Source organism: Falco punctatus (genome assembly GCF_963210335.1).
Source record: "Falco punctatus genome assembly, chromosome: 12".
Taxonomy (NCBI): domain Eukaryota; kingdom Metazoa; phylum Chordata; class Aves; order Falconiformes; family Falconidae; genus Falco; species Falco punctatus.
Window position 1 is genome coordinate 12454115 of NC_137592.1, and position 23784 is coordinate 12477898.

At 36.8% G+C, this 23784-nt stretch overlaps 1 protein-coding gene across 1 annotated transcript in view; it reads left to right on the plus strand.

Annotated features, from left to right (window-relative positions):
* Positions 1-23784, plus strand: part of BIRC6 (baculoviral IAP repeat containing 6) — a 183342-nt gene that overhangs the window by 27623 nt on the left and 131935 nt on the right. Inside the window, 8 exon segments of the mRNA XM_080408146.1 lie at positions 172-1566; positions 8584-8733; positions 13443-13668; positions 18078-18238; positions 21135-21266; positions 22468-22599; positions 22863-23041; positions 23622-23752. Of these exon segments, the coding sequence (XP_080264272.1) occupies positions 172-1566; positions 8584-8733; positions 13443-13668; positions 18078-18238; positions 21135-21266; positions 22468-22599; positions 22863-23041; positions 23622-23752 (2506 nt within the window).

Here is a 23784-nt window from a genome sequence, read left to right on the forward strand (position 1 = left end):
GGACCTCTCTTACTGTTTTTGACTATCAGATCTTGAACACATGAAATGTTTTAACATATTGAAACTGTAGAGCAGTCAGTTCTTGCTTAATTATGAGGATAAGTCCATAATGTATGCAATATAATTCCATTTTTTTGAACATGTATAATATTACACGTTTTTGTTTTAAAGGGCATACATCACAAAAAGAAACTATGGAAGTCAGCCTTGATATTACAGCTCTCAGCATTCTTCAGCAACCTGAGAAACTTCAGTGGGAAATTGTTGCAAATGTTCTGGAAGACACGGTTAAGGATCTAGAAGAACTTGGGGCAAATCCCTGTTTGGCCAACTGTAAGAGTGAAAAGATGAAGGAAAAACATCTAGAACAACACAACATTCCCTTTCCTTGTTTATTAGCTGGAGGTCTATTAACATACAAATCACCTGCTACCTCTCCTGTTAGCAGTAACTCTCAGAGGTCACTGGATGGCTTAAGTAGGACTCGAGGTGAGAGTGTCTCAGAACAGGGATCAACTGACAATGAATCCTGCACTAATTCAGAACTGAATTCCCCTCTGGTAAGGAGGACTTTACCTGTATTGCTGCTATATAGCATTAAGGAGTCTGATGAAAAAGCAGGAAAACTCTTTTCACAGATGAACAATATTATGAGTAAAAGTATACATGATGATGGCTTCACAGTTCCACAGATCATTGAAATGGAGCTGGACAGTCAGGAGCAGTTGCTGTTGCAGGATCCCCCTGTGACTTACATTCAGCAGTTTGCAGATGCTGCCGCCAACCTAACTTCTCCGGACTCGGACAAGTGGAGCTCTATGGTTCCCAAGCCTGGGACTTTGGTTCAGTGCCTGCGTCTGCCAAAGTTTGCAGAGGAGGAGAACCTGTGTGTAGATTCAATCACACCTTGCGCAGATGGAGTTCATCTGTTAGTAGGACTGCGGACTTGTCCTGTTGAATCTCTGAGTGCAATAAATCAAGTAGAGGCCTTGAATAATTTAAATAAATTAAACTCGGCACTATGTAATAGAAGGAAGGGGGAACTAGAATCAAGTCTTGCTGTAGTGAATGGCACGAGTATTGATGTAATCCAGCATGAGTCACCAGCAGATGTACCAACTCCTTTAATAATTCAGCCTGAACAGAGAAGTGTTAGTGGTGGATACCTAGTGCTTTATAAGATGAATTATGCCACTAGAATAGTTACTCTAGAGGAGGAACCAGTAAAAATCCAGCGTATCAAAGACCCCCAAGACACAATTACCTCAATGATTTTGCTCCCACCAGATATATTGGATAATCGAGAGGATGACTGTGAGGAGCCTGTAGAGGAAATACAATTAACTTCTAAAAATGGCAGTGGCAGAGAAAGAAGATCTGAGATCTCTACTCTTGGGCACCTGGTAATAACTACTCAGGGAGGATATGTAAAAATACTAGATCTTTCGAACTTTGAAATTCTGGCCAAAGTGGAGCCACCTAAAAAAGAGGGCACTGAGGAACCAGATATGTTTGTCTCTGTGATATACTGTTCGGGCACAGACAGATTATGTGCGTGCACCAAAGGTAAGACTTTCCTTTAAATTGTTGGTTTTTAATGCTTGGTTAGACTGTATTCAGATTATATTACAGAATTTTAGAAACTGTGTTTCAAAATAGTAATGGGAAAATTGCATTGAATTTATGTACAGTTTAATTCTGTTCTAGCGAGCATAAACTCTAGTTAACTCCTCTTCTTCAATGTAGATTTTAACCTCTAAAATGGGAGTAACTCGGGTATGTCCAGTGTACTGGTAAACTTGCTCTTGTAGAGGCACAGCTTTTCTTAAATCCAAAACAAATAAAGGTAGTTTTCTTATGTAATTAATTCTGTGCTAGAGATCCATGTTTCAGCAAAATGTTTCCTGTCCGTAATTGGTGGTGTTCAAGAGGGTAGAGAAGATAATGCTTTTGTACCATATTCCAGTCGTCATTTGTATTTCCTTTCGGATAGGGCTGCTGGTTCTGCTTCAGCCTTTTTCAATTGGGATAACACTCTCTTGAGCGTGAAAGCCATGGAGGATTGTGAATTTTTTTCAGCATGAATGATTTTTTTTTCAAAAGGAACACCAGACATTTTGAGGGAAGGAGGGGGGTAGAACAGAAATGTAACACAAGTCCAGGCAACTGCTACTTCATGGAGGTCCCTCAGCCACCATACACCTCCCTGCTTCCTTGTGTCATGTTAGGGCAGTGGAAACAGCTCTGGCTTCAACCAGCAGGGTTCCGCCATCCACCACTGTCTCATTTCATTCTCCTGCACTTGGATGCAGCTCTGGTGGAAACAATTGGCCTCTCAGAGGGGCTAAGCTGATGGGATGATTCACGTTTCAAATGAAATCCCACCAATATCATGTTGAACTTTACTAGAAGAATTTAAATTGACACATTCCCTCCTTTCATGGTGGTGTCATGTTGATTACAGAGTCCTTACGTGAGTGGTTAAACTCAAATCAGATTTACCTGTTGTTTCCAACAGTCAAGCTTACTATGTTTATTACATTATTATGTAAAAATCTCATGTCTCTAAAGGGCCCTGTGTTTATCACTCACCTACCAAGAGTTTTACCAGTGGAGACTTTAGATTTGCTTTTTGAGTATGGACGAAAACTTTATATGTTAGCAACTAGTATTTATGTTTGCAGATTCCCAATGGAGACATTCATATTTACTAAACGGTTCTCTTTTGGTAACTGCTTTTGAAGAAATGTCTGTTGAACTATTTCAGCTTTATTTAATAATGCGTGCTTCTCCCTAGTTAAAATAGAACTTTACCTGAAAGGTTAATTGCCTTTGAAAACTGTTAGCATCTTATTTGTGTCATAATGTTTTTACTTTGCTGATTAAACTGTAGTCTCACTTAAAAAAAACCCCAAACCTTCCTAAGGTTTTTTCCTATAGAATTATACTAGTATTCATTTCTTTCTCACTTCAAATCTATTCTTGTATCTTGTCTTTTAAGACTAATGATTAAAGGGCTTATTCTTACTGTCCACGGTACTTTCCCATCCGTTGGTAGCATGTATGGTAATTATATTCTTGTAACATTTGGTATGATCTAAACCTGTTTTGGGACCTTGAGTGTAGGATACGCAGGTCTGTTGAGTTGGGGGCCTGCATTCTGTGCGCGTAGGAGTATTTTCTCTAGATAACCACCACCTCTGTTACTGACTAGAGAACACTTAATTTTCCTCATAACAGACAAGTACATCATTCTGCTTTTTCAGTATTTTTTTCTTTATATTTTTCTCTCTGAGAGTGTTGTAATGTCCATTTAGTAGTTTATAAATAGTTTTGCTGTGACTTCTTTTGTTCTTGCTGCCCTTAAGATGACTGAGATTTTCGGTTTTCTCTTCTGTAGTCCTGTGTGCCACAGGTATCCCTCTGCCTTCAAGTTTCCTCTTTTGAGTATAGTACTTAGATAACTCTTCATTTTTATTTTTTTTTTTTAATCCATTGATTATTCTTATCTTTCATTTACACCCACTGCACTGTGGAACTTGATTTTCTGCTCTGCAACCAAATTAGAATGAACTTCAGAATTCATTATTTTCATTGTTTAAATGTCTTTAGAGGCTTTCAATTTCTATTCCTTTTTTAACATTTCAGTCGCTTCTCCGGGTGTAATATTTCTCACTTTTGTGAGAAAAGTCCAAAGCCATGATAAATATTTTGGGACTAATGTCCATTAGAAGTCTGGATTTCAGGGTCTGATACTAGGTACATCTGAAGCCTCAGAGTCCTAATGTTTATGCCAAAATATGAAGTTTTGTAAAGAATGACTTGATCTTAGATGTTCATAAATAACTGTACTGCATAAAATTCAGGAATACTAAAAAAAAAAAAAGGCAAATCAAAAAGCTCAACTATTAATATATTTTTTTTATCCTATAGTCTTATTGCACATTTCAATAACTTGATGTAAGGAGTAGTTTTTGCATAATTTTTGTTGTGTTGAATTGTAATCATCCTTGAATCTTTCTTCTGTAAGTGGGTAAAATTGCTGATTTGCTACGTGGCCAAATATATCTATTTTTAAATTCTTATTTTTTCTGAAATGCAGCTTTCTTAGACTTCTTCTGAAATTGTTTTGAAGTGTTTGCTTCTATATATTTACTACCACATGTGGGATGGTGCCTGCGGTCTGAAAGCATTAGGAAGATAAGTGTTGAAGTAGAATAGCTATATTCACTGATGTATTCAACGTTAATCATTCTAGCAAGTAGCTTCTAGTACAACGATCTAAGTGAAAATGTTAAGTAGAAGATTTGGAACGTACATGGCACTGGAAGTGCTTGGATGTTGTTGGAAAACTATTCAAGAATAGAAACTGAGCAATATATTCTTTTCTGTTTACTTGCTTGAATGATGGCAGTAGGCAAAGAACGCTTTAATGTCAGAAAGTTTTGGATGAAGAAGAGCCTTTTTTTTTTTTCCTGCTGCTCCTGCTTGTTGCCATATTATTTTCATTGGTCGATCGTATAATTTTCTCCAAAACTGCCTTTAAGATATAACTGAAAAGAAACCTCTGTGTGAAGGGGTGTTTCAGGTTTTGAGTGGCTTTAAGTAAAGATGTTTTAGACCTGCGTTTGACATCATCCATCTGTGATCTGGGAATAGTTATTCTTATCCTGCTTCAAAACATTACTTCTTGGTGTCAGCTTCAGGTGCTTCTCCGTTTCTGCAGGGATTACCCGGAGATGACCTCTTGGGTCTTGAGTGTGCAAGTATATTCTTGGTTACAGTTCTGTTAAGCAAACATAGTGGACTTCTAATGGCTTTGTATTATGCTTTATTGTCTTCCCCTTGGCTCAGGTAGGCTGTAGTTAATAGTCCTCTTAGTGTAGCGTTTTGTGTGTTATCATATGAGGGTTTTAAGCATTTTGTGTTGTGTCATTAATATAAACCCATTTAAATTCTGCTTTTGTAACATTCAAAATAAGTAAAATCTTTATTACAAAATTATGCACTAGGCTGACAGATACTGTTTTTTAATAGGGTTACAGCTCTAGGGTGGTCTTTTGACGGTATTTAAAACCTATTATCTTGTGTTTAAGAGGATCCAATCGTTTATTTTGGATGTGTCAATTTCCAGAGCTACAGTTGTCACTGCCTTTATATCTCAGTTTTCATCTAATTATATTTCTTTTTTTAAATTACAGTCCTACCAAAAATTACTGAAGAAAATGGTCCACAGCATACATTCTACTTTTTTTTTCTTTTGTTGGGTTTGTTTTGGATTGTTTCCTTAGTTTAGCTACTTAGCTGTATTTGCCATTCAGGCAGTTTTGTTGAACTTTGCTTTAGAATATGAAATGGGGTAGAAAAATAGGTATCTCATAAATCTTCCTTTTTTTTAATCTAACATAAAGGTGCAAATCTCTGTATTTTGTTTTGGCAGTTTTGAAAATTGTGCATACTTGTGTTTCTGGGAATATTTTTTAAAAGATCATTAAGAATTGTGGGTTTTCTGTCTTCCATCACTGCTGATGTTCTCCCTTGTCAAGTTATGAACTTCAGTGTCTGAAGGCATATTGCAGAGTAGGGAAGTGAGGTGGCATTTCAAACAAATGCTACAAGAAATGGAAATGTTCAGGGTGTTGTGGTGAAGCAGGTACTTCCCACCCAGACTGATTGAGTAGGTGTTAAAATGTGTATGATCTGTTTGAGTGCTTGAGTCCTTCCAGTGAGTGAAGCATTCCTGCGTTGTGCTCACCTGAAATTTGCAATAATTCTTTCACAAATCTAGTTGTGATTGTTTGTGTTGAGTCTTACATTATAACAAGAGTTTTCCTGGTCACTCCTCTGTTTTGGAGAAAGTGTTTTTTCAGACTGGAAATTGGTATGTCCAAAGTTTGTTGTCTGTGCTGATATTTCTTGTTGCAAGCCTGGCAGAACTGGGTAGTGCTTTCATAGCTTTGGTAATTGATTCCCCCAAATCTTGTACCTTTCTTTCAGTTATAACAGATTTCTTGCTCTTGAGTTGTGTATTAATTACTCTCTATAGCTTTCTTCTGGGTTTATTGGATATCTTATTGGTCCCTTCTGTGTCATTAGGCTTTGTCAGCCTTGCATACTGGTGTATTTGAAATTCAGGAATCAATTTAGTGTTCTCAGTTTTCTGCCTTCATAGTCAATGGGGTCTAATGGGACTGAGGAGAGACTGAGTTTTTTTCCACATCAGAATTGGTGTTCAAAGTGATGGCTGAGAGATAGTCTTCAAGTCAAGATCAATTACACTTACCCGGTCAGCAGTAGAGAACTGATTAGACTGTTTTCAAAGATCTTCAACGTGGAGATTTAACAGTCTACTCATAAAATTTCTTCTGCTGCATGCTGTCCTTGAAGATGATTTTTTCCCCCTAGTTTTTAGCCTGTATCATCTTTGCCGATTGAAGTCATTACTGTTGTACTGTCCTTTATGAACATGGCAAAGAGAGTGCATCAAAAAAGAATGGGAAGACAGAGTTTAAGTACGGTCTTCCAACTGTTTATTTTAAGCTGAGTATCTTCAATCCCTTTAAACTTTCCTCAGGGACTTTGAAAGAAAAAAACCCTTACTCTCCACTCCCAAAAAACCTGCTCAAGTCAGTCCACATATCTTGATGAGATACCGAAAACCAGGCACTGTGATCCTCCAGGTGTCTTTGAATGGAACAGAATTCCTTAGCAGCTCTGTGGTCTGTGCACACCATGTGTGTGTGTATGTAGTGGGATGTTTGCACTTTTGAGCAGGAAATTGGATCAGGTTTACCTTCGGACTCACAAGAGCTTCCTTTACAAAACTGCTGGCTAGTTGATTTTTCTTCATCCCATAATAGTGCATTTAATTATTTCTTGCTAGGCATAGTAACTTTCACATGTCCCTATTCAGTTGCATTCTATTTTTTCATCAGTCTGGGTGGAATTTTACAGCTGAAATCTGAGAATAGTGTAAATCCTGTTGGAGTGAGGTTTTGGGGAAGCTTTCTTGAGGACATTTTTCAAGTGTTCTGAACTAGTATGTTTAGAGCTAACCCTTTCTTTACGGCCCAGTGGCGAGAGGAGGACTATAAGTTGTTCAGTGGATAGTTTCCTGTAGTATGGCATTGTTTCCTTAATTCCTTTAACTATTCAGGTATTGTTAACTATGTCCTTGTGTTGTGATTTGCTGTCGACAATTGTCACTCTTCCAGACTCCTGTGAGAGTCTAGGATGTGTTTGGGATGCTGAACATTTCACAGATCAGCTTTGACTGCAGTGGCCTAGTCTCTGACATGTTCGCTAACTTGTGCCAGTGCTGCTTTCCTGGAACCGATAACTGTTTTGCCAGAAGGAAGCCTGGGATTTATTTGGATGGATTTGTGATTCTTATGTTCTGTTTGTATAACCCACCAGGTTCTTGAGTCCAAGCAAATTACAGATTTTAAACACGATTCAGAATTAAATTAACAGTGTTTTGAATGTGTTAACTGTTATTTTGGGGGAGTATAATGGTGCTGGTTTCAGATTATTCTCCTGAGTAAGTCAGTGTCAGCTTTCATATCTTCTTGGTAGAGATTGTGACTCTTTCTCTTGTAGTGTGGATAAAATGGTAAGGATGGTTTTGCTGCTGTGAGTTAGTGACAGAAACTCAGACACTTGGTTTGAGAACCAAAGTTCTGTTTCTTTAGAACGAAACCGTATCCAACCATCTCCAGAATAAATGAGACCTTTGGTATAACTTTCCCTTAGAAAAACCCACAACTTCCTGAAGTTCTTCAGTGTTTCTCTTGCTGTAAGCTGTAAGACTGGTAGATGGTGCAAGTCAGTATGTTGAACTTCTTAAGATTTTCCCCTCTATTTAAATCCTACTGATTAAGACTTTTGTAGCTTCTGAAACTGTTAACAGTTCTTCCCTCCCCCCAGCCTTACATAAAATTGAGCATTCCTTCTTGGTGACTTCTCTGTAAATGGCAGAATTCATCTATGTATATCTGTAGTGGTGAATAATGGGCAACTTCCTTGAGTGATTTCAAGCTTTAATCAAAACATTTTGTCCACTGAAATGGACATAATGTGAATTGATGGAATAATGTGAAGAGCCCCTTAAGAGAGTTCAGTGGGGAAGTGAGTTTTCAGTTCACAAATAATGAACTTTAAAATGATATTTATCCAGCCTGTACAAATGAAGTAATATAGGCCTTCAGTTGACATGATGGAGTATTTTTCTGTTTAAAAGCCTGATTTGTATTATGGAAAGTGTCGTAATGGTTTTGATTTTTGGTGTCTATTGAGGTTTCCTAAGTTAATTACCTTTTAACCCCTCTCCCCTATTACTTTTTTTATTTTGATGCCACTCACAACTGTAGTCAGCATTTTTGTAGTTCTGTATTGCATTTTTTCTGAAAAAAAACCCTGTGGTAATAAAGGAATATGAGTATTCCTGTATGATCATACTGGTGTTCAGGTCCTGTATAATTACTCTCATAATTGGATACCATTCTAACTGCAAGCCTGCCTTGTGAGTTGAGTTTAGCTGTATGCCTGTCTAAACTTTCTTGTTTTGTTGTCTGGTGATTTTAGGTGGAGAACTTCATTTTCTTCAGATTGGAGGGACCTGCGATGACATAGATGAAGCTGATATACTTGTAGATGGATCCCTTTCCAAAAGTGTAGAGCAGTCATCAGAAGGCACCAAGCCCTTGTCTAACCCTTCTAGTCCAGGAATTACAGGTAAACTGCATGCGTTTAAATGTAACATAAGTGAAAATGCTTTTGTGATTTTTGCAAGTTGCATATTAAGATGATTTTGATATATTTGAGAGCGTACTGCTTTATACTTTTTTGTTCCCCGTAGTCGTAGTTCTGTAGTTGCTGTATGTCTGTCACTGATTCTGTACAGCCATAACACTTTAGCAGTTCTTAATTTAAAAAAAAACACTTTTGTATAACTGATTGTTTTTCCAGTCTCTATGTGCTATTTTGTATGTGGCAGACAGAGAAAAACACTTAATTGTATAGACACTGTTAAATCACATGTTCATTATGTAAAATTGCCTTAGCATTTCATGCAGAAGCTGTACAGCTCTACTTAATAAACTGTACAAAACATGTATTCAGCAGGTACTGTTACAGTGAAATTGATGCTGTCTATACTTCTAGCAGTGCAGTTACTATTGATAAATTAAGCTTATGATGTGAACTCTTGGATTTTGGTTTTTAACCGTTGATTCGGGTTGAGCGATGCTCAAATTCTGGTTACATTTACCTACTAGTTTCCTTCCTGGAAAGGTTGTCTACCCTTGAACAGCAAGAAATAATTGCTTCTAATTGTCCAAATTCTATTTTTACCTTGAACATCAGATTTGGGTCTTGTCTTTACTGCAATTCTCATATACCAGTCCTGCCACCAGTCTGCTGTTTTTTGTAGTATTGTGGCCCACTTAGGGGAAAATCAGGAGTTGGGTGAGAAGGTTGTTCCTTTTGTAGTCAGGTAGAGGGGAAAAATGTGAGGGGCTCCTGCTTGTGAAGAAGAATGGTGAGCATGCACATTATGGGAGCTCCTGTGGGGGCCTCTCGATCTTTTCTCAGTCCTCATCAAAGATGCTTTAGTGTAGATAACTTGCTACTAAAACTTAACGACAAATCTAATTTTGTTCATTAAGCCTGAGGAAGATTTGAGTCATGCTGAGTTTTTTAAAGTGTGTGTGTCTGTGTGTGTGTGTATATATATATATATATATTTATAGTCTTACTTTGAGTTTTAAAGGTAACTGTCCGAGAGAGCTGTAAAACTATTATGCTTTTCATTTTGTTTTAACCTGCAATTGATGAAAATAGAGACACAAAGCATAATTATTTTGGTTGCATTGTAATTTGGAGGTTTTGGTCATGCCTGTTGGGACAGAACTAGGGATATGCTGGGAAAAGATGACCTAGAATATAAAATACAAGACTAAATAATATAAAACATGAAGATAAAGCAATATTACAATGGAAACAAACCATTCATGTAGCTATTTCAGAGGACTGTTGTCCATTTTGTGTGTGTCTGTGTGTGGTGGGAGGTGTCCTTGCCTGCAGTGGCAGAGAAAAAAAGCTGGGAGAGGACTGAGTGGCAGTACAAGGGACCGTTTTGGATCACAGCATCTTTGTTGTCAACAGGCTACTTGCTGTCTTTCTCCCCAAACCCCTGCTTGCTGCCAGCCTTGTAACACTTTAAGTTGTGTTGTGTTATGTTTGTATGACCCCTGATTTTACTGTACAAGAGGTGATGAAAAGAGGAAAGGAAAAGATGCTTTTTGTTGTAAAATGATCTGTAAGCAGCAGTACAGCAGTTGCTGTCATCTTCTCTGCTCTGAGGACTGAATGTCTCCTCCTCCTCCTCCTTTTTCACCAAAGGGGCCATTCCTGAAGTTTGAAAACTGCTACGTAATAAACCAGTGAACATACATGAGGGAAAGAAGTCTGTGGCTTTCTGCAGCTCTCTTCTTTTGCTAATGGCAAATAAAGCAATAAAGAGAATACGAATATCCAGGGCATAGAAGTGCTTCAGTAGGTGCATTCCCTGTAGAGTAGCTTATCAGCAGATTTAAGTGACTTCCAGTCAAATGGTAACTTTGACTAACCTGGTGAGTCAAATTGATCATTACTGTTTAAATTCTGCCAGTACTGTAATGGGTAAATTTTGTTTGTTTGTTTTTTTTATCTTGTTCTCCTACCCATCCGGCCTTCAGTATAGGCTTGAATATGGCTTATTGGAACAAGAAAGGAATATACTTGTATGTATGGACTTCAGAGTAGCTGTATCTTTAGATTGTCCATAAGCTGCAGGTCGTCCTTTAAGTAGTCATACAGTTCAGAGACTGTAGCATTGCTTGATCTTGGTCTGTGATGGTTTCCAAAGAGGAGTTAGATACACAGTAATGATCAGATAGATTGAGTACAGTTTTGCTGTGGCATCAAACTGAGCCACTAAAAGCTGCAAGAGAAGCTTAATAGTCACAGGAAGCCAGTGATGAAAGGAGGGGGCTGGGGGGAAGAGCTGAAAAGCTGAAACCAAATGGTGGTTGTAGAGCTCTTGGTCTGACCCATCTGGGTTAAGGTTACTAAAGTCAGTAATACTGGATTCTTAGCATATAATCTGCGAATAATTGCTAGGACTGTGCAAACATTTTCTAAGGGATGAAGCTGTCAGCGTGTGTATGGATCACGATGAGACATTGCTCCCAACGTTTGTAACATCAGTGTTGCTCCTTTTCTAATCAAAGTACTAAACAGCAGAAAGAAATGTTTTCTTCCGCTTTTGTCTTAGGATGTTTTTCAGACAAGAGACGTAGCTCAACAGAAAGCATTCTGTTTGGGGAAATGAACCCCTAGGCAGATCTGACTGAGCTTCAAGTCTTGATCTATAATAGATCTTGTTCACAGCTGATGGCAGGCAGCAGCAGGGTGGTTTTATGAAATCACTTTGGCGTTCTCTGGAACTGTAGCTAAAAGATGCTGTAGTCAGGACAGAAACCACAGCAACCAGCCCAGCTTTTGTCCATGTATATTGTAGGGTTTGTTCGTATGTTTATTTTTCTCTGTTGGCATTCTGTAAATGCATTTCTTAAAATTTATCTTCTACCCTGCATTGGCTACATTTTAAATTGTCTTGTTTTAGAAGGAAATATGTTGACAGAGTTGTTACATTTTAGATTAGGTTAAAATTATTACTTCCTTTTAAGCAGTGGAGCTTTTTTTGTGGTGAAGGGAATTGAAAAAGAATATTAGTTTTCCTGACCAGTTTAAAACATTTTCACAAGTTTGCTATTAGATCTTTGGCTTGTTACAACTCACTATTACACAATAACAAAAATAATGTAATTTTACAAAAGAAGCCAAGTACACTTGACAGCACTGTAAAGTTAAGTCCCTCACTTTTCAATTTTAGGTGTTTATACCACATTACATGTGGTTGCTGTGAATACTCTGAATTTGTAATTGTGTCTGTTGAGGAGGGCAGGGAATGAAGCAGGAAAAATCCAGTCTAGTCAAAAGATGGAATTGTAGTACAGTTTGAACTATGATGTCACTTCTCATTTCTGGGTCATCTAGATAGTGAGATTCACATTTGGCAGTAAAAAAAATAATGCAAGTGTTTGCTTTGTTACTGAAATTAAATTTCTAAAGCATTTATAATTTCTAATTTCTTCAGCATTTTCCTGCCTCCTAGATTGAAAAGTAGAAATCATAGTTGTTGCAATGAGAGTGAGTTTTTTTGCTTGACTGGGTATCTCATCTGAGCTCCTCCACTTCTCACAAAGAATTAATTGCATGTGCCTTTTTACTCTCAAGCTGAAGGATGTAATCTTGTTATTCTGGTTTCAACCTGGCTTGCTTTGCAAGTTAGTCTTTATGTTCAGACTTCATTGGGGGGTAGTATTTGTGTTGGTGAATTTAATTTATTTTTATCCCCCCGCCTCCAGTCCTGTGTGGTAGCAGTAGTAGTCGGATAGCAAACTTTCTCCTTTTGAAAACCACCGTTTCTTTACAAGTAAAAAATTTTCTCCAAAATGCATTTTTAAGAGAAAATGCTTGAAACGTAAGAAAATTGACATTGTGTGTATCTTATTTTTCCTCTAGTTTTCCTTTTGTTGTTGTCTGATTATTTTTACAGTTCATTTGTAATGTTTCTTGGGGTGTTTGTCTCACTGGGATATTTTAATTTTCAGTACTTCTTGTTTCCTTAGTACAAGACTTGAATATGAAGGCAAAATACTTGTCTAGGCCCAGTGTCTTTTAAGTGCATTATATGAAACATGTTTGGTTTTTGTTTGCCCCTCTTTTAAACTAAATTGGGAGCCTTCCAGAACATTCTAGTAATCCACCATAAAGCAAGTCTATATTGATAAGCAGGTGCCAAAGTAATGTTTTAAACAGTGATAAAATATTACAATTGCACGGTAATTCCATATGTCTGTTTCCATTAAATATAAAACTTTCTTTTTTTTTTAATCTGAGTCAATAGAGGTATTAAAAAAAGGATGTTTAAATCAGCTTTACATCATCAAAGTATAGCTGGCTTATTACTTTTTCCTGATGATTCTGGCTGAATCCCAGACAGCATGCTCAGAGCTCTCAGTACTTACGAAACATTTCAGTTGAGCTGCCTTCAAAGCATCATGGTCTCAAGGCTGGGATTGTTTGGTTGCTTGCTTCTGGTTGTTGTTTTTTGGCGGAGGTTTGTTTTTTGTTTGCTTTTTTGTTTATTTTGGGGTTTTCTATTTGTTGTTATTTGAGTTTTGTTTGGGTTTTGTTTGTTTGTTGTTGTGGGTTTTTTTTCATATAACATGTAGTTAATTTTACCTACAGCAATTTGGGTATATTTCAGAATGTTTATAGGATGCTCTGGGAAAAATATCTATGCGGTAATTAATGTACATTCTGTAATTATTCAGGAGTTGACCTTTTGGTGGACCAGCCATTTTCCCTTGAAACACTGACATCCCTGGTGGAACTGACCCGTTTTGAGACCTTGACACCACGGTTTTCAGCCACTGTCCCTCCCTGTTGGGTAGAAGTTCAACAAGAGCAGCAACAAAGGCGGCATCCTCAGCATCTGCACCAGCAGCACCATGGGGATGCAGCTCAGCATACTCGAACTTGGAAGCTACAGACAGACAGGTAGGTAGGGTAAAATAAATAAATAAATAAATAAATGTGTGTATTGCTTTACTAGTTCATATAGCTGGTAGAATCACAAATGTCATGCAATTTAACTGTTTTTAAGTACTGTACAAGTTTAAGAACGTGTACTTCTGAAGATAATAATCCCTGTTTGGTAGTTTGGATTATAGGTTTTTGTGAGATTGACAGAGTTGTTTTAGTGGACCTTGAAACACATGCAAAAGTTAATTTTTGTATTTGTGTGTTTTTGTTTGCCAGATGTTGTGCTTTCATTACATCATTAGACAAGCACACTTGCCAGAATTACAGATATTCTTGGTTCTGTTTCTGTGAAAGTCTGATTCATCCTTCTTATGCATGCAAACGTTCCTAGTACATTTTTTAATTGGAAAATGCAACCTGCGGGTACCAGTGTGACTAGTTGTCCTAAACAAAATAGTATTATAACATTTTAAAATGTGAAGATAGAATTTGGATTTATGTCTGTTCATGTCATGTTAAATCTTTATACAAGAGACATTTGCTTAAGCCAGTATACAGCCCTAGTTGTGTTAAAATTTAGGCAATATTTTTATTGAAATAAACTGCACTGACACAGTATGTGTAGTACAACTTGGATTTTTAACATGTGGCATGAGAACTTGGAATTCCTCTGAGATCCTAAAGACTGTAACAGCAGTGTTGCTGTCTCCTTAAAGAGTTGCTTAAAACCCACTCAAAGTAGCTTTGCATAGATTTTCTGAAAAATGCCTGGAGGAAACAAAATAGAGATATAACTTGTGTTGTGTGTTTTTATTAAGGGATACGCATAATAAGGCACTACAAGATCTTTTGGGTCAGGCTGTCACATATCTGTCCCACTGGTGTATAAGATTTGGATAGTAATGTAGAATCCGAATGGCCACACATGGGAAACAACGAAATAGCCAAAGGATGCCGGGGAGCTAGAGGTGCGGCAAAAAAGCTTGTTGTATAAACAAGTAAAATCTAGCATGTGATAATGAAGCATTCCAGGTAGGAAAACAGGTCTGGAAGGTAATAGATGCAGGCATTTCCAGGGCTGACACCTAACATGAGCTGTATCTTGGTTTCATTTAATGTTCATAAGCTACAGTTAAAAAACTTGCAGTGCATTATAGGCTTTAAAACCTTTATTGGTGGTTTTGCTTTGTGCAACTAAAATACTCTGTATGTAACAAGTGGAAAGGAGGAGGTTCCTTGCAAGATAACTTCCAGTTAAAACTACTGATTATCCCGTGTGTTCAGCACCAGCTGAAAAATAAAAACCTACCAATACAAAGATATATGGAAGCAAGCAGTGAAGACAATAGCTGTTAATTGGAAGGTGGTAGGTGGAACATTAGTTTATGAATATTGTTTCATTAGAGGAAAAGAATTATGCCTGCTGCAGAGTAAAACAGAAATGAAAAGAGGTAAAGTTAAAAGTTCTGGTTTAGTACTGGAAATCTTTGAAAGCTGCTAAATGACTCATGAAGATGATTACATTACAGTCCCTTTTGTCCCTAAGGTAGAATATACACTCTTAAGATTGAGAGCAATGTTAGCACTTAATTAGAAGTCATCTAGGAAGAAACTTTTTGAATTCTGTATTATGTTGTTGGTCCTTAATATAAGGTTCCTTTTATCTTCTCTTTGAGTGTTTCATACTGATTTCTATCAAGATGTGGGATTACAGGGTTAGATGGATGAGTAATGCAGTTTGATATGCTAATTCTTTTGTTTCTCAGATAAATAGAAGGAGATAATCCTGTTAATATATTTTAGGGAATGGTATTGTATTATGGTCTTTCATTCCTACTTTATTTTAAAAAGGCTGTGTAACAAAGGAAACACCAGAAGTCTGGTTTACCTGGTGAATTAACCTATGTATCAGTATTTCCCCTTCAGTGGTAATTTAACTGAAATGTTAAGTTGGGTTAAACCTTTTTTTAAAAAAAACCAAGTACAGGTATTCCTAATGTGTTCTGATAAAACAGTGACATCTGAGTTTCCTGGCTGTTTCTCAAATTTATATTTGAGGAATATTTTATGTATTCATCTTAGGCAGATGTACTTGAAAATATGTGAAGAAGGAAGAGCTAAGTACTGATGTGCTTTCCAGTGTTTGAACTCTGAAAGTGGATCTGCAGGTCAAAGTTCAGTTGTAGCGGAAGATAAAATGTTAGCGAGATGTTCTAGAAAAGGAATTAAGAAGTGTTTGAAAATATTTTGTAGTTGTGAGAATGATGATGCATTTATATTTAGAACACAGTCTTGATTGTGTATTCTTTTAAAAAGATGCCATAGATTTAGAAGGGTTTTGGAGGCAAGAAAAGTTGCTAAAAGAACTTGCATATATGTGAAATGTGATACTCAGGATGGATACACTAAAATACTGAGAAAATAATAAGGAAGTAAAAAATGTGTTCACTTCTTTGAAAATTCACACACAAATATAGTGGATGAACTTACAGAGCTATGAGAAATTTAAAAACTGTTTAAAGGAGAAATTTTCCACTCATCACAGAATTAGATTGTGAAGTTCATTGCCACAGGTATAAGAAGATTTCTTCACTGTTGGATTAATGTGAGACCTTCATGGAGGATCATTATTCCATACATGCCTATTGAGAGATATTTAAAACTTTCTTTGGCACACCTGCTCCTCAGTTCTGCCAAAAATAGATTTTTGAAGTAGACGAGTAACAGTTGTGATTTGGTACCATCAGTACGCGTTGTATGCAACATACAAGCTACAAAAGACTACTGCAGACAAGCTGGTTTATTATTCAGTTCTGGTTTTTTACCAGATCCGTAAGTTAAACTGGATGAGCAGAATATGACTTAGCCTTTCAGAAGGCTTGCTCCTTTGAATTCCTCATTCATTTCACGCTTTGCATGACACCTATAGGAATACTCAGACATAAAAAACCACCCACAAACCTCTCCCTGTTTTGCACTGGGCTACAAATTCTCCAAGCCAGAGGAAAGGTGTGAGTGAGTCTAAGTGTTTAATGTTATATTTGCTACAATTTTTCCCCTGGAGTTATAGGATAATTTTTCATTATTTTATTTTCCTGAGTTATTTGTACAGTTATCTGAAAATTCTTCACTCTTCTTAAGTCATACCCACAAGTTCTCTCTGTCCATCTTTTCCTTCTGTTCATCTTTCCTCCCAAAATCACTGCTTTTCTATGTTGCTTGTTTTGGAAAGATGGCGTGCTGTTTCATTATATGTACCTGGAATCAGTTATAAGTGTGTTATACTTGCCTAAGGGAGATAATGGCCTTCAGGGATATTACTGTAAAAAATGCAAAGACTTGACATTTGTACCAATCCTTAATCTATTTTGAAATGGTTTTCTGCAGAATACTCAATGTGTAGCATATTTTTTGATTTATAATACCTTTTTGTAATTTAGATGTTAGAAAACATTTAACCAGTATTTATAGCAGCATACTCAGTTTCTTAGTGTTCTCAGTTATACAATTAAATAATCACAGGCTATCAAAGTTACTGTGTTTTAAAAAATTATTCACTGATAAGTTGAGAAGATCAGGAAGTGCAGTTATTCTAAAAACGTATATAAATGTGACAGTTGGCACATGATTCATTTTATATGAATCGATCTTCGGTTGGAACTGTCTTCTGCAAACCTTAGTGATCAAACTGTGGAGCTGCTCATTGAGGGGCACCTATTATCTCAAGTTTACACTTTCAGTGTAAACCAGAGTGGGCTTCGAAAGGGAAGTATTACTCCTTAAAAGAAAGCTGCACCCATTTTGCACAGTGCAGGCTTCTGAGTGTGCACCTGGTAAGAAGCACTTCTCATCCTGTATAAGTTATGAAATGTATTTAATAAAATAAAATAAATTTTAAAAATGATAAAATAATTTGAAAATAGCTTTTTGGGTCTCCTGGATGTGGCTGTTGTACCACTGCAAAGCGACACTGACACTGCTTAGTGGAGAAGGCCGACTTAGAGATTCCAATGCAAGTTGGTTACTATCGTGCTTTCAGACACTTCATTTATTGGGAGGTCCTTTTTTAGTTACTCACATCCTCCTCCCCCCCCTTCCTTTTTTGCTAGAAATAATTAACTGGTATTTATAGTAATATGGAAACAGTACTGCAATGAGGGTAATAGGGAATTTTTCACAGCAACTTTTATCTGAGCATTGATTTGCCCTCTCTTATCAATTGGCTTTTAATGTGTTCATCACAAAATGTGGTTAACTGCAGCTTGAAAGACTTTTACTTCAGAAATGCATGTGGATGTCAACTTACAAAAAATAATTTTTTCTTGTTAAGTGTATGTAGATGGAGAGTGCGCTGGGTAATGCTACCTGCTTGATCTGAAATTTCTCTTAACACTGAGTCATTTGTTGTCTTTTTTTCCTGACAGCAACAGCTGGGATGAGCATGTCTTTGAACTGGTTCTACCAAAAGCCTGTATGGTTGGACATGTGGACTTCAAATTTGTTTTGAATTCAAACATCACCAACATTCCCCAGATTCAAGTGACTTTACTGAAAAATAAAGCTCCAGGCTTAGGGAAAGTCAATGGTAAGAAGGAACTTAAGATATCTTTCAGAATATTGTTTGTTTTCTCAAACTCATTACTGTGATGCATATTGGAAGAATTTCTTGAAATTGCATAATTATTTCTGGTTTACTTATTTCCATTTGTTTCTGTGTGGTGGTCCATTTTCACTTACCATGTTTGAATGTGAACTGGGGAAAAACTGGGTAAACAGTTAAAATACTGAATTTTACATAAATAAAAAGTGCATAGCTCAAAAGGTTTGAACTGAGTTATTATTCTGTACTGCTTGAATCCTACAGTCATTTTAAAAAGAAAGTCAATTGTAAATGATCCTAGAGACTGATGAAACAAACAGTGCTCTTTTTAAGGTCTTGATATATTAAAAAAAATTATAATAAATTATTCCAAGTCATAGAGGGAAATTATTTGCCAGTGCCTACTGGATGTATAAAAGAAATAGCAAGTCTTTTTTTTTTTTTTTTTTTTTTGATGGCGCTAGGCAAAACCTGGCTTCCTTGGGAATTCTCTCATCATCTGGCTCATTAACTAAGCTATGTGAAAGCTGCAGTATGATTTCACCTTTTGTTCCTTGCAGCTTTGACAGGGTAGACCAAAGTTATGAATGCTCTTGCCTTGGAAAGACTCCTAGCTGGACTCTGCATCTTACTAGCTCTCAGGGGACCTGTGAGGGGGTAGCATAAATTGAAAAGTCACTTCTTTGATGTGGAAGAGTTTGTGCCTCCAATGGGATTTTCCTGTGGTGAGAGTGTTCATTGCATGTCCTGCTGCCCTGTCTGCTAGGGATGAAAGGTATTACATGCAGCACTTCCTTTTACTGAGGCATGAATTGGTTAGCTTTATCTGGCCACCTCTTTTTGAAAAGCTTCTAGGAGCTCGGTATTTCAGAGAAACCTTGCTGTCAGATATTATTAAATTGGCTGCTGGATATAACGTGCTGGGGAGAACAGCAAGCGTGATTATAAAAGCTCTCTTTTTTCTTTCTTTCTTTTTAAATTCTTTTAAATGCTAAGTAAGAGCACCCCAGTTAAACAAGAGTAGCAGAGCTGTAAATTTAAAAAAAAGGAATACAGACATACCAAAGATCATTGACATGCTTTCAGACAACTTCTCACTCTGTAGCATTCCCGGTGTTTAATGAGGAAAAAAACATACTGGAGATGCTCCCTCGAAGAAATCTTATAAACCTATAAATCTTATAAAATATTCTAGCATAGTAATATTATTGGAGAAAACTTATTCTTTTAGGATACAAGATGGTTTAAAACTTCTAACAGAAGTGCTAGCTGTGACTGCAGGATAGCAGTTAAGAGCTGTTCTTGCAGGTTCTTCCTGTGTTTAGTGCTTGAAGCAAAATCTTAATTTTAACATGTAGCAGTATTTTGTTCTATCAAAGCAAAGAATAGGACAGATAGTTCATTTTGTTCTTCTGAACAGAACATGTTTCATTTTCAGCTTGTCAGAATTTTAGAATTGAGTTCATTTACAGATCTGGATGTCAAAATTAATCTGAAAGTCTTCACCTGTGTAACAGAAAAAGCTAAACTTTTCCTTAATGTTCCAGTTTTAAATATTTTTGAGCAAACAGTTCCATGACTTGGTAATTCTTTAAAGACTTTTGATTTGGCTGTGAAATAGATGGCCAGAGCTTTCTGTGGATGCTTTACAGTACAGCTTACCAATCATAAGGCATGACAGAGCTCTTCCAGAAAGTGGCATTTCACTTCCTCACATGCAATGCAGTGGAATTTGCTCTTTTTTTTTTTCCCTGTTAAGGACAGGGTGGAGAAGGCATGGAGTGGAGGGCCAGGGTATACACCGGCAGCCTAGAAAGAGCTAGGGTATATGAGTGTGCCTGCAAAGCAACCTTAGCCAGGTCTGTCTGTCTCGTTTTTGTTCAGTAGCGTTGGGGAGCCTCAACTAACCGACACCTTCTCAAGTGTTACTGCAGTTGTTTCCTAGCCTTTTTCAATTTCTTGGGTTTTGGAAAAAAGGACCTTAATGATATTTGCTTTATTTCTATGAACTATTGAATGAAGTAATAGGGTACTAATGGTTTCATTATAAGGGAAGACAAACCTAGATAATTTATATCTGTGCTGGATATTAACCAAAATGTTCTGATCTCAGGGAGCAGTAATATTTAGCATTGTTTGGTGGCTCTTGAAAATGTGTAAAAACTTCAGACTGAAATTCTGTTAACTACCCTCCCCCCCACCCCATTCACTCCTTCCGTTGTAGTAGGAGGGAACTGAAATTTTAAGATCATGAGACCTAAAGGAAGATGTGTAGGGGAGAATTTACTCAGTCATTTTTTTTTGTATGACAGGAACCCTGAAACCAGTTAAACATGTAGTGTGTAATAACGGCCAGAGGCATAATTCTTCTAGTTTGGAACTAACGTTTTTGATCTGGCAGTTAAATCACTGTATATGCTTGCTCATTTGCTTGCATGTCCTCTTCATCTATGATTCATGAAAACCATTTAATTGAAAAAAAGGCTGTACTTAAGTATTACTAAAATAGATTCTGACGTTCAGCAGGAGCAATCCAGTTATTTTCAGTTTAAATTCTCAAACTTTCAATACTGGAATCTAATTACTTAGGAGTTATCCACCGTTGATTATTGGGAGAAAATAATTTGGGCAGTGTTAAAGCCAAGCAGGCTTTACAGGTCATGCAAAGAAATATTTCCTTTTTAACTATTTGCTGCAACTTTGATTGCAATCCTCATATGAAAAACATGCCTTTGTATATTAGTGGTTCTTATATTAGAAATGGTGAAAGTAGTATAAATTAGAATTCATAGCTGATAAATTTCCTATGAAAACTACTGCTTCTGTTTTCAGTGAGCCTTAAGCAATGTTTATGAAATCTCACTAATATTTTTATTTCCAGAAGCAGCCGTAGATAGACAGATTACGTTTCCTTTATCTCCAGCTCATAATATTGAAGTGGAGAGAAATGGAAAACCAGGACTGGTTGAATTGAATGAAGAAATGCAGTATATGGATGTAGAGGAACCACAATGTAAGTTCTATTTATCTTGTTATACTTTGTTTAAAATATAAGCTTGCTTTTCGCATTTTTTTTTTAATGATACACTGGAATTTCTTTGCAAAATTTTCTCAGCCATTTAAAAGAGACTAATTTCTCAGCCCTCTTCAATGTTGCCTCTCTCACTGGTCTATTTACTGTATGGGTTGAAAGTTAAATGCAAGCACACCAGGAAACCCCCCAGCATACTGGAAAGTTCTGGTGCTTAAAAGCAGAATGGTATTTATTTGAATTCAGAAATAGTGTGATGTGACATCTTTCTAACTTAAACTCTTACCCTGTTCCAGCAGTATTTCACTTGGTTTCCTTAGCTAATTTTAATAGAATTTTTCTTTGCATACCTGGCTTTTGTAGAGACTGGTGCTGTAAACCACAAAAAAATAATAAACAGCTAGTAAAGAATTCATAACTAGCCATGTTGACTTTTAGCCACATCAGATTTGCTATGCCTGTTTTTATAAACTTTTTGTTAACCAGTACTCTTCCACAGAATCTGTTAGAGAGACTGTAGAAGGCAGTCTGATTGGATCAGTGAGGGGAGCTACAGACTAAGAATGGATAGTTGGAGTGAATCAGTTCCAGAACTATGATTCTTTTTCTTGGTCCTTTCAACAGTTTTCCTTTACACCTCCTTTTCTTTCGTGTGGTGGAGCTTATCTAGAGCATGACTTTTAAGGTCACTTCCAACCCAAACTGTTCTATGATTCCAAGAAAGGTGTTGCAAAGGATGAGGGGAGGGATCAGAGGGATCAAAGCGAGTGATAAAAGAAAAAGTGCTGGAAGGAGGTGTTTCATGCTGAGGAGGAGGCAGCAAGGAATGAATCTCAATATACCACAGGAGAAACAGTTTTGTTCTGCTTTGGAAAAGACGCAGTGAGAGTTGTGGATCAATATATATTGGTTCATCATTTTATCAGTTGTGTATTTTGTGGGTCTGATGAGGTAGTCAATGTACATATTACCCATATAATATAACTGAAAATGCTGTAATTTACCGTTACTGATTTCACTGGAAAATGGCTAAAAATGAATCTCGAGTAACTGTTAGTTTTTCAATGTAGAGTTAGATGTATTTAGTGATTAGATTTTGACATGGTATATTTTTAACCCATGCAAATGATCAGATTTTGTGACTTAGTTGTAATTCAGGTCCATATTACTCATGTTTTTTAAGGTCTGAGATTGTGTCCGTTTCTGGAGGAACACAAGGAAGATATACTCTGTGGTCCAGTATGGCTGGCTACTGGACTTGATCTGTCAGGACATGCAGGAATGTTGACACTAACAAGTCCAAAGCTTGTTAAAGGTAAACCAGTTTACTATGCTATTCACATGAGGTATGTGTGACTAAAGTCAGACTTTGAATTGTATTTATTTTTGCATTGACAAATTTTGCTGTGTAACACAATTGGTGAGTTACCTTTTCAAACTGATGCTCAAGTACTGTAGTTGATGTAGTTGAGCTCTGCTTGTACACTGTATCTGTGAAGTTGGAATGTGTTTACAACTTGCCCATGTAAACTATGCAATTCCTCCTCCCCCCTCCCCTTTTTCTTTTTCCACTTTTAGGCATGGCTGGTGGCAAGTATCGTTCATTTTTGATTCATGTTAAATCAGTGAATGACAGAGGAACAGAAGAAATCTGCAATGGCGGCATTAGACCAGTAGTTAGAATACCACCTTTAAAACCTCAGACTAACAAGGGCCATTCGCTTGCTTCATTGTTGGCAAAAGTTGCAGCAGGCAAGGTAATGAATAGCCGAGAAAGACATCTGCGTTAGGAGTTGTAGAATTGGTATGATTTATGTAACATGAAAATGAAACAGCTGTTGGGAGGATTAAGATCCATTAAAAATGACTTTTTAAAGGGTTGAATCAGAGTTCAACATCTCTTAAGTTGTTTTTTCTGTGCAAATTTAGTTGAAAAGGTCTGTTCTGCCACTTCCCAATTCTGAGCACTTGTTTTAGAAACTTGTTTCCATGCATGTTTTCAGTAGCTGATACACACACCTCATCCTCTTACAAAGGTTGCTCTGTGTGGGTGCATTTTACTCTGTATCATTGTAGTTGATACATTGTAGATGATGCATTGTACATCTTGTGAACATTATTAGAATGGTTAGAACATAATAAATTACAGAACATGGTTAAATTTGATGTTCTCTATTAAAACAATTGGTGAATAAAAGTGGTCTGTTTTAGTACAACACTCAAACTGGGTGAGAGACTTTACTGAACTGTATGCATTTCACTGAACAAGGTATACAAATGAAGCAGTCAAAACCAATGTGATTTATTAATTAATTCTTTTACCCCTGCCAAAATCAGGAAAAGCCATCTAGCAAAATTGAAGCCACTAATTCTTCAAGAAAATCAGATAATCTGAGAGGCTGTGACTTACTTCAAGAAGTCTCTGTAACAATTCGAAGATTTAAAAAAACTTCTATTTCCAAGGAAAGGTTAGTAGGTGTTTTTTAATTCTGAAAAATAC